Here is an 11,983-nt window from a genome sequence, read left to right as displayed (position 1 = left end):
TTTAGAGATAAATGGAGAATTATATGACATCCTATGTTTGGAATCAAATGAACTGTAGGCTAAAAATCTCACTGGTAGACGTAGGCCTGGTTTAGTTCCCAATTTTTTCTTCAAACTTCTAATTTTTTCCATCACATCAAAACTTTTCTACACACAAACTTTCAACTTTTTCATCATATCGTTTTAATTTTAATCAAACTTTTAATTTTAGCGTGAACTAAACACACCTGTATCCAACAAATCTAGAGCCCTAACCAAATACTATTACCCCATCACAATCACAATGAAGGCACACATTGAGCTATAAATTAAAGGATTCCTAAATTAAATGCACCGGCTAGAGCTAGCAAGAAAACCGGCCGCAGCTTCAGGAGGGGGACCAACCACCATCTACCAGCTGATCGACCATCATCTTCTGCTTGGCTGGTTCGAGCCACACCACACCGCCGCAGCAGACGAAGTCGCTTTCACTCTCGCCTCCGCCGGTGGTGCCGGCCGGCCGGCCGGTGCGCCACGCCGCGGCATTTATTTCGTTCTGTCCGGGCCGGGCTGTTGAGAAGAAATGGGGATTTGGGCGGCAAGCTAGCCGGCAATGCCATGGAACAATAGATGTGGTTTTGGCTGTGTTTAGTTCCACGTAAAAATTGAAAGCTTAAAAGAGATTAAAACGTTGCGACAGAAAAGTTGGAAGTTTAAAGAAAATGTTAGAATGTAAACAGGGCCTTTTTTTTATTTTTTTTATAAGAAATATGTAGATGCCCACGATGCGGGCCCATTTATCTCTATGAACACACACGTACATCTTATCACTACGAGCAACCTCGAAAGACTGGACCGACATATTTTTGTTTTTATTTTTTTATTTTTACTTTTCGGTGGTTGCTAAACTGTTGTAAGTAAGATGATTGGATAAAGAGGGGGTCAGCGAATTATGTTAGCCGTCATCCCTCCGTTTCGCAATAAAATAAAAGGCGTTATAACTTTTTCTCTATGTTAAACTATCATGTTTATAAAAAAACCAATATCTATATCATCAAATTAGTTAAATAAAAATTAAATATATATTTTGGCATTATATATTTTTTAAAGTATTATAATTTTTCTATAAACTTAGTTAAAATTAATGAAGTTTAATATAGAAAAATATCAAAACGTTTTACTCCATAATATAAAACTAGATGAGGAGGAGTCTGTCCGCTCCATGTCACATTAGTGCGTTAGTGGGTAACCACAGCCTCTTCGAGAAAACCAGAAACGAAACAAACAACCCGCCGAACCAATATTAACCAAGAACAAAAATAAATTGAGATGTTTAGTTGACACCAAAATTAAAAGTTTGGTTGAAATTGAAACGATGTGACGGAAAAGTTAAAAATTTATTTATGTAGGAAAGTTTTAATGTGATGAAAAAGTTAAAAGTTTGAAGAATTATTTTGGAACTAAACACGGGCGTGAATCACATCCACCAACAAAAAAATCAGAAGAAAAATTGTAAATAAGCATACTTTACTAGGAAAAAAAAACTAAAGCATAATAAAGCATAGAGTGGAATAAGATTATGTTGTAACACACCGACAGCTAGCAATCTTCTCTGCAACGGGGATAAACAACCTTTTTCTTTCCTTGATGTGTACACCTAAATTTACAAAGTTCACCCCCTTGCTAAGAGTTATAAATCTTATCGATAACTTACTCATAACTAAATGTCCCTATGATAACATCTCCCACAAAAATCTACAAGACTAAAATACAAACACAGAAAGAATTAAGAAAAAAGGAGCAGCCTAGCAATGTCAGTGGGCATATGGACAAGCACAGCAGCCATCAATGAAAACAGGCAGCGGAACTTTCATCACAGTTGAGCGTAACATCCCTGAATGTCTCACTCTTTCTAGCACTTCATACAGGCTAACTGTTTTGCTGAATTAACAGATTTAGCTGGCAGATCTTGACCGATTTGTTATCTCCATAAAGGCCAATTTGGCGGCAGAATAGTCGCCACTCGCCCACCGTCAAATTCTTGACTTATTTGGAACAGTGTGAAGAAAAGAAAAGAATCATTCAAGGTTGGTTTGGTTTGTGGCCTAAATAGGCCTTACCAATCATTCAAGGTTGGTTTGGTTTGTGGCCTAAATAGGCCTTACCAATCATTCAAGGTTGGTTTGGTTTGTGGCCTAAATAGGCCTTACCAAATTTTGTCAGTGCCAAATTTTGGCAAGTTTTGGTATGACTAATTTTGGTAAGGTAAAGTTGTGTTTGGATTGAAGCCAAAATAGCCTAAGTTCACTATTGAAATGGCCAATTTTCTTAGGCATGCCAAAATTTGGCTTCAAACCAAATAGACACTATACACTATTAAAATTGCCAAATATTGGTAAGCCTAATTTAGGCCTCAAACCAAACCAGCCCTCAATCCATCTGTAGAAACTATACCTTTTGAGATAAAATCCATTGTACTTCCAAAATCTGATTTCAAGCCAAACAGATTCTATAGTACCACATGCACTGTATGTATTTAGATAGCGAGAACCTTGACGAAATTTATTGGACCGACTGCGGCAGTAATAATTAAACAATTCCAAAATTGCACTGTCAAGCGTTAAACATTCCATGTTGCTTTCCAACGATTTCCAGGCTTTGATGGATACAATGAAATCTTGGTTTAATAGTGATTTTCACGGCTCAACCAACAACTAACCAACTGCTGCCGAATCTAATTCAAGCTGGTCAATTGGCTACTTCTCCGGTGGTGAGGTCAGCTGCCTTAAGTTGAACTTTGCGAGCTCTTTGTACCTCTCGACCACCCCAATCATGCATATAGTCTGTCCAAAAATCAAACAAGTCCATCAGAAACTGAACCGACTGGCTTAGCACAGCTTCAGCAGGTGACCAGATGCACAATTCACACAACTTAATGTGAGCTATAGTTCACACTTCAAATAAAAAAAATGTTGGCATAAGATTAGAAGATATGTATCATGTCGAATAGCAAACTAAAAAGGAGAGGCTACTGGCATGAACAGCAAACTAAAAGGGATAGGCTACTGGCATGAACCATGAGTATTGCTCCTAGTTTCACTAGGAGCTAGCTTTTGTGGTTGATACATCAAGAGCCATGGAAAGGTTGACATGACATTAAAGACAAACAAAGGAAGTTGAAGTCATGAACTTGAATAGGTTGGCATGACATTTATAACAACAATAAAAGAACGCCAGTTTGGATCATGATGAACAGTTCATGTGCTCATTCACAATATACCAATCAATATTCATGAACTTGGTTGAGTACAATTAATCAAAAAGGGGGGAAAAGCAAAAACATCATAAACATATATTTTCTAAGTCCATTTTATTACCAATGATCCAATGTATTGGGTGCCATCAGAATGCCAAATGGAATCAACTGAAAATATGGCTCCAAATTTATAACCATGCTCATAGCCTTATGTGATCAGTTTATCATGTATATCTGCCACAATCTGATATCCCATGGATAAATTTGCAGTGTGGCTGCTGCCCAGATAGAGATCATGGAGCAGTATATGTTCATTCACTTCTGAACAATAAATGCCAACTAATCATTACGGCACATTTAACAGACAAGCTAAAAACTGCTCCACTGACCACATTCCCCTTTGTAGCAGGTTTTTGTATTTGGTTAACTTAACCGAGGAGCAGTATGCAAAAGAACACATCATATATTTTACTAAATTAGTTAACAACACAGAGCATGAATTGCAAACTAGAGCATCCTCAGCTTGTTCAAGCAAGTGGTTAGGATAACAGTAAAGAAAGAAAAAGGACATCAATTAAAGGATGATATTTTCCCTGTGTACTGGGCATTGAAAATACTACAAGAGTATATTACTCATCTACCCTATAGTTCAACAAATACTTTCACTCATTCTTTTATTCATCACTCAAGGGTTCAGATTACCTCGCTCCGATCCAACGCTCCGGATTCACCCCACCTCCCTCCCCACCCTGACCTGCACCCCTCCCCAGTCCCCACCCCAACGGCCCGACCTGCGCCCCCTCCCCCAGCCCTAATCCCTCCTCATCGCGAAGCCGCCGCCGCCTCCATCCCCTGTCGTCCCTCCACGCCGCCTCCATCCAACGACGCCGCTCCGACCTTCGACTCGTGACGAATCTGCCGCAACCTCGCCCCCGCAACCCCGCCTCCATCCCTCAACGCTGCCCTGACCTTCGGCTCTCGACGAATTTGCCGCACCCCATCCACCCCGCCACGCCAAACACCCAGACCTCCATCCCCGACGCCGCCCCTGCCACCACGCAGCCCGTTTGTTTGTTTCTGCCCGTTTGCTGCAGATCGTGCCGTGCTGAAGATCACGTAGGAGTTCTTGAGTCCGCCTATGGATGTAAGTGTTTCCCCTTATCCCTTCGTGATACTTTCTTTTTTTTTCGGGGTATGAATGGTTGATTTTCTGTTGCGTAAAGCTGTGATCAAAACATGTAGTATTTGGGTTGCTTGATTTGAAAGTGAGATTTGGGGTAGGGTAGATGATGGCCATGAATTGTGTAAACTAAAGTTTACAGATGACAAAAACAAAAAGAAAAGAGTGATTTAGGTTGTTTGACAGGAGAAAATTGTTTGATACTATCACTGAATGTGCTTTAAGCAATCTATTCCCGCCAAATTGGCCTTGGCCAGTCATAGGTTGAAATTGCGGTTCATTGTGTATGAGTTGCACTGTATGTTTACATAATTACATGCGACCCGGTTCCAAATTTGATGCTGGTTGTTCTCTGATCTAGCTGCTTGTTTTACTGGCTACTTGGCATCAACCAACTTCGCTCCAAATTCGATAAATTAGGCCTTGGGGTGTCTTTGCGTTGCATAATTTATGCTTTTGATTATGCAGGTGATGATGCAATTGCTCCTGGGGTTGGCCTTATGCATGTGGGCAGGTCTTGCTGTTCCAGCGAAGTTCCTTTCGGTGCTCCCTCACTCTGAGGAGAATAGGTAAATCTGTTTGGAGCTAATTATTTTACTTATGTTGAGTTTTGATATGCGATGGTGGCTGATAGCCATAATGTAGCTTTGAAGATGACACAATCTTAGAAACTCCGAAGTAGTTTCCTTCTTTAAGTTTCAATTGCATACTGCGGAAACTAAACTATGGCAGATGCTTGTGGTTCTTTACATCTGATATGTACATGAGTTTGGGTGCTATCGTCCGAATCACTTGATACTGCAAATTACAAAGATGTTTCATTTACTTGGAGCATTAACCAGTTTTCTATTCTTTATATTTGATATGTACATGCTTCTGAAATTAAAGTTTGGGTGCGATCGTCTGAATCACTAGATACTGCAAATTGCAAAGATGTTTCATTTACTTGGATCATTCACCAGTTTTCTATGTTCTATTGAAAGATGTTTCATTGGCTTTCACATGTTTCAAGATACACCGTGCACTATCTTTGGGTCTAAAATATGTTAGTATTTTTTTCCCTATAGCTTCTCCAGTAGGTATAAGTGGTCTATTCTCATGCATAACACCAAATAACATCTCTTGTTTAACTGTTCCATTTTCATGTCTTTACACTATCCATATCATGCCATGCTGATAGTAATGCCACACTTGATTTTCAAACTTGCACAAGCTACTGGTTCCTTTGAAGCTAATTTTTGGGGGTAGATAAATTGGTTCTTGCTGAGTGGCTGTGGTCCATGAACAGAAGTGGTATATAATGGATGTTGGTCTTGGTACCAGAATTTATCCACTTTCTCTATGCATATGCTGCTGTTCTTGCACACTTCCGGACTGAGACTGATAGCTAGAAAGATTATGTTCAGACAATTGAAATCCCATTGCAGTAAACATTATGTTCATTACATTAAACATTATGCTCTTGACTCAAAACTTCATCCACGCCTTCAGGTTTGCTTCTTGTTTGCGTCCTCTCCTCTGGCTCCTTTCTCAAGCACCCCACGCTATACACCTACCAAAACACACTCCCTGTTGATTCTCTCCGAAAATCTGTGCATTTGACATGGTACTGTGTGAGGACATGGGTGTTGGTGAGGTCAGGGATTGCAATTTTGGTAATTTAGCTACCCAGTGGCTCCCCACTGGCAAGCACATATATTGCCTGATATTTTTTTTTGTTAATTTGGTCAAAATTTATTCAAATTCATTCAAAATTTGTCAATTTTTTAAATAATTTCGAACAAAAAGTACCAAAATCCTGAATTTTTGGAAATTTTGGTGGCCACCGAAATTCTGAAATTTTGCTGGAAAACGAAAGTTTAATCACCGAGTGAGGTCAGTTATAGTGGAGGATGGAGTATTGGAGTGTTAGATATAGTATGCTGCCTTGACCACACCACCTGTTGAATGCCCTTCATGGTTTGAAAAGGTTGTGGTCTGAGAGAACTAACAGATAGCTCACTAAAGTAAAGTTATATACAACTGCACAATTTCTTTAGTTGGATGTGTACAAATCTTTAGAGTTCTAAAATTGGCATGGATGCTTAGGACAGCTCTCGGCTTTCAGTAGTTCAAGTGCTCGTTGAGGGAGGAAAATATTTTGAAAGGTTGATCAAGTATCTTAAAATATTTTTACTGGTAGATTTTCTTATAGTAAGTCATAATATATCCATATTATCTGTACTAATAATTTTTCATTTATTTTTGATATAATTATGAAACAGCTCATCAATGTTGAAAACTAAATTGTCACTAACTTTCTCTATACTTGATAGGATGCATAATGATGCTTGTTGTTATACCGCAGCAGTGCTCCTTAGTCCTTGCTTTATTTAGCAAAGAAGGGGCATTTGACATTTTCATTGCTTAGTGATATGAGTTCAATCATTTCTACTGAAGCAGAAGATTATGCTCCACTAAATGCTTCTCTTGTAGTTCTATTTGCTGATGTTGTCAAAGGATCTTTGCTATCTACTAATATATAGTACAAACAGGGACATTTTAATTGATCTTCCATTTCAATCTGATAGAAGAGAATGTTGCAGGTTATGTCTTTGAGGTCCTCAGGTTATTGGGTATGAGGAACAATTTCTAACCCAGTTGTTATATGTTTCAGGAAATAATGAACCGCTGGTCATTGCCTCTATTCAAGTATCCCATTCAGAGGAGAGATTCAAGTCAAAGCTGGCCGTTGCATTTTCTATTCAAGTATCTGTTTAGTTCAAGATGTTCAGTGTTTTCGTGGATATATATTGACCACGTACTCGGTTTATATTTCTTAATTTGGGTGCACAGTGAATCAGACCATATAGGTTCAGTTGGATCCCTTGAGATAAGGTTGCGTTCTTTTGTTGAGTTTGAAGAAAGATTTTTCACGCGCGTAAAGCAAGAAAGCTCATTAGCACATAATTAATTAAGTATTAACCATTATAAACTTGAAAATGGATTTATTTGATTTTTCAAATATCTTCTATATTTTTTTACAAAAAACTCACCGTTTAGTAGTTTGAATTGTGTGCTAACGGAAAACAAGGAAGATAAAATTTGGAGTCGAAGAAAAACATATCAATAAGATGTACTTGTGCTGGCTGGTTAATCGAACAGCTCCATCAACGCTGTGGGGCTTGGAAGAGGTAAAAGGTATGGCTGGGTATACGATACAATGGTTTCATTTCCTGTTTTAGGTTAATGGAAACTCTTCAAATGAATGTGAATGTCCTTGACAATCGACATATAACAGTGCTTCTTGTCCTGCCACCTAATAATGTAATTCTTGTAGACTAATTGCATAGATCTGATACTAACACACACAGCCAGGTTGCAACTATCATTGATTCATAGAAGAATTGTACAGCATATCCAATGTTACACTGGAATCCATCTTATTCGTGCTGTTAATAAAGACATTAAGTGCTTCATAGGTGATACAGCTATACAGTTGGAGATGTAAGTTTTGCATGATCTTTTTTATTTTTGTTCATCTGTTTACTGGCAGTTGTGATCATGTTCTTTTTTATCATGACCTTGTTTATTATTTTTCAAGGAGGAACAAATGGATTTTGTTATCCTCAAGGTAGAGAAGAGGGACATGATGATATCGCAGCGCAAGAAAGCATAGGCACCAAGCAGACACAGTAATCAGATTTTAGTTACGTTTGTCAATGAATATTAATTCATATTTTTGTATTTGTATGCCTTGATGACCTGCTCTACAGAGATGGGATTAACCCATGATGCATATGTTCTATTGAATAAGAATTGCATGGTCTATTCAATTTATTTATCATTAAAATATGCGTGTTTTTCTTCAAAGCAATATCTAACCAATAATTGTATAAAATACTACACAAATTCTGTGTATAATCTAAAAAGTCAAGACATATACATCACTACTGTTTCGAATTTCAAACTGTGTATGTTTAATTTCCTGTTCGTAAAGTATTACATGTTAACCTATATCAGACCGTACTCGGGCTTTTATGTTAATTGCTTGAATGCATATTAATATGGTGTTCTGTTATACAAAAGAAAATATAACAATGAAATCAAGCATGATTTTTGTACAGAATTTTTTTCCTGTCAAAGTATCATTGTGATGTTGTTGTGAGATGTCACGTAGCGTTAGCACGGGCATATTACTAGTTAAATGCAATCAAGATAGGTATTTTTGTTCAAAATCTGTGGGGCCCAAATAAGGGTGCAAGTGGACAGGCCCACGAACCCACTTATAGTACAAATAAGCGGGTAACCCAGCGGTATTTGTACTATAAGTGGGTTCCCGGGCCTGCCCATTTGCACCCTTGGACCCAAAAAAGCTTTCACTACAACTACATGAAGTGTGACAGAGCAACTGATTCAAAAGCTTAACAAAATTGGTTCTTACAGCATTAACCTGATATGTTACAGAGTTTTAGCCATCCATGTAGTTTTCATTTGAATAAGCAACTGATTCAATGGATTTTCGGTGAAAATCATAGGATATAAGCATGGTTTTCTAACAGAACAGTTCATATGCATTACGGACAATAACGTCATAAGTGCATTCAGGATAAAATCATTTACCTTAGCTATCTGGACAATAATAGTCCTGTCTGGACTGCTGAGATCAACCTTGTGAGGTTGAGGTACAGATTTTGCTACCGCGTTGATAATTTTCATCCTATCAATACCTGTGTTCGACCTTGCTTCATATAACACAGCAAACTGCAAAGATTAAAAACCTCCAAGTAAAGAAATGTAATTTTGTATAGCAAAACAAAATAGAGGTAATTTGATTTATATTTTCTTATTACTACTATCAGCTATTGCAACATGGCCACAAGGTGTGGTGAATGTCAGATATACTTTATATTGGGTGGAGAAGGGGAATAAATATCATAAAATATTGTTGGATCCCTTCTATGAAGGATAACTGGGAAATGGTGATAAACTAATGACTCATCATTTACAAATTATTATCCAATCAACAAAAAGTAATACTGCTATTCGATTGACTTATTACAGCTGACATGATCATACAAATATATAAGTACATAGCCTTATTACCATGTGCTAAATTGTTCCATTTATTAAATGGAAAGGACACCTGGTGTTAACACTTAACACACAATTATACATGATGACTGGTTTTACCTAAGATAGTTGAATTCACATTGAAGTAACAACATGACTGGTTTTACTTAAGATGGTTGAATTCACATTGAAGTAACAACAATTCCTCTCCAATGAAGTTTAGAAACGTCTTCTAATTGGACAACACGAAATATGAATAAAGCTACCATAGACAAAATGACCTGGCAACATGCCTATCTTCTCTTACAGTTTTATAATAGATCTTAGTTTCCCTAAGAATCTAAGTCCCTAAAAGATTACATTGAAAACATCAACATAGAAATTAGGCCAGAAAGTTACCTTATATACCGAAGAAGATTCCTTTGGAAAGTACTTTTCAACAAGTGGACTAATTGCTTTTGTTATTTCCTCTTCTGATGCATAACATGTCACCTCAGTGGGCAAAAACCTCAGAATAAATCTAGCATGCATTAAAAAGGAAAGTCTGAAAACAAGAAAATAACTGCCTAGTATATCTATGCAAAGATTGCAACATAACCAAATCTGAACCTGGACATATGTTTACGAGTTGAAGCAGCTGATGACATCATATTCTGTACGATCTCAACTGGACCAGGGTCTCCATCTCTTTTGTGCATTTGAATGAAGATGCAACCGTTGCAGCCTGAATCAAGGGTTGCGAAGAGCCTCTGTTTGACATACAATCGTTTTCATCATATAAGTTAGTACATAAACCATTGTGGGAAAAAGGATATCTTGGAATTGATCATTTTATATCGTTTTCATGTATTAAGGGATTGTTTGGGAGGAACAATTGGCATGCTAGGTAATAATCTCAATACAGCATCACCTCCAAATTCACACTAATTGTTGACCATAGTGAAATGTAATACATGTCACTCATCAAATTGGACTCCTAATAAAAAAATTTGTTACTAAAAATTCCTTTAATGTACTTAAACAGCTCCAGATAGGTTCACAATAATGTCATCACATGACCAAAATAAAACCAAGTATCAATGAATGAATAGCTAAATACATGTTTGACTTTTGAAGATGTTAGTTGTTGAAAACCCTTTATCTACTACAAGTGAACTTCCAAATTTAGTATCTGAGCAAGAATTTCAATTATTGATCAAGAGAGTAGTTAATCACAACATTCTAAGCTTTGCCAATATTTAAAACAAAAACAAACATTTCAGTGATAAGGGGAAAAAGGGTGTGCAGAAAGCAAGTAACTTCAAACAAACCTTTTTCCTATCCCCAAGCTCCTTCAAATCCTCATCAATCAAATCATCAATGGGTTTATCATTGGACCCTTTTGGTTTATCAGTGGACTCTGTTGGCTTATCAGTAGGCTCTTTTGGTTCTGTCTGTTCAGATATCGGAGGATCTTGTACGCGCTGCTTCTTTAGTTTTGATTCATCAGCATTATCTGTTTGTTCCTCATTGTCCTTGCTGGGAACTACAGGGGTGTCAGACACCTCTTTCTGCTGCTCAGAAGGTGTGGTTTCACCTTTGTCTGCATTGTTTGTGTCATCAGTCACCTCCCCTGAATGATCTTCTTCCTCATCATCCGAAGAATCGGAATCCGCAAACGTAATTTTTTTGTTCAATGGTTTATCAGGGATGCTTTTGGGCTTCCCATCTGATCCTTTCCCATCCACCAGATCTTCATAGAACTGCAGATCCAACAATTTGAGTATCACACATGAGGTATATTTTCTCGAAAAAAAAAAAAGAAGAGCATAAGCCCATGCAAGCTCTACAGCCAGAAAATCCCAAACATATGACTAGCAAACAAGCCAACATCCAGCGCGGCGACTATCAATTTCTCATTTCAGTCATTACTTAATGTGTTCAAAGGGTGCAGCATTAAGCGGTAAATTAAACAAGCATATGAACTACATCATCACAACAGAGGAACCCAATGAACACAACACAACGCTAACATTTAACATCTCCAAATCCTGTCCCTGCTAATTGAATTTTCAAAACATCCAAGTCACCACAAGCTCCAGCACGAGATTTTTGAAACAATAGGACTAGCGAAACGCCGAAGTGATGAGTTCTAGCTACCACCACGAGCAAACACTGAGCCGGCGAACCCGCGCGGACCAGCAGTGTAGAGCACCATAGCCGCAGATGGCGGAGGAAGGGAAGTGAACCAGCGTATCAGCAGCTTACGGAGTCGAGCAGGGAGAGGGCCTCGCGGGTGGCCTGGCGCTCGCGGCCGCCGTCGCAGGTGAGGAAGAAGCCCTGCACCCCGGGGCGCAGCGGGTACGCCCCCTTCCTCACCGGCTTCCCGTGGGGGAGGTACTTCCGCTTCCTCCCCTTGGCCACCACGCCGCCGCCGCCGCCGGGGTTCGGCTTGCCCTCGCCGGAGGCCATCTCGTGGGTTTCTCTAGGGTTTCCGGCGAGGTGGGGTTTTGGGGGGAGAGGGGAGGGGAGGGGAG

At 38.7% G+C, this 11,983-nt stretch overlaps 1 protein-coding gene and 1 long non-coding RNA gene across 3 annotated transcripts; one reads left to right on the top strand and one right to left on the bottom strand.

Annotated features, from left to right (window-relative positions):
* Positions 1-2,514: 2,514 nt before the first annotated feature.
* Positions 2,515-11,930, bottom strand: LOC4350746 (uncharacterized). Of its 2 annotated transcripts, none has more exons than XM_015761600.3 (6): positions 11,715-11,930; positions 10,778-11,209; positions 10,077-10,216; positions 9,867-9,987; positions 9,018-9,158; positions 2,515-2,822 (listed from the first exon to the last, which is right to left on the bottom strand). In XM_015761600.3, exons 1-6 carry the CDS (start codon positions 11,916-11,918, stop codon positions 2,736-2,738), a joined length of 1,125 nt encoding a protein of 374 aa, XP_015617086.1. In that variant the 5' UTR covers positions 11,919-11,930; the 3' UTR covers positions 2,515-2,735. The 2 variants fall into 2 exon arrangements, with proteins under 2 accessions (XP_015617086.1, XP_025877406.1); XM_026021621.2 differs by lacking the exon at positions 2,515-2,822 and adding an exon at positions 5,515-6,005.
* On the top strand, positions 4,023-8,247 carry LOC107277535 (uncharacterized). Its single transcript, XR_001541409.3, has 4 exons — positions 4,023-4,379; positions 4,884-4,984; positions 7,072-7,901; positions 7,999-8,247. It is a non-coding gene; the product is annotated as an uncharacterized lncRNA (long non-coding RNA).
* Positions 11,931-11,983: the final 53 nt, after the last annotated feature.

The sequence above is a fragment of the Oryza sativa genome, chromosome 11, assembly GCF_034140825.1.
Source record: "Oryza sativa Japonica Group chromosome 11, ASM3414082v1".
In the NCBI taxonomy this organism is placed as follows: domain Eukaryota; kingdom Viridiplantae; phylum Streptophyta; class Magnoliopsida; order Poales; family Poaceae; genus Oryza; species Oryza sativa.
This window is presented reverse-complemented; position numbering and strand designations above follow the sequence as displayed.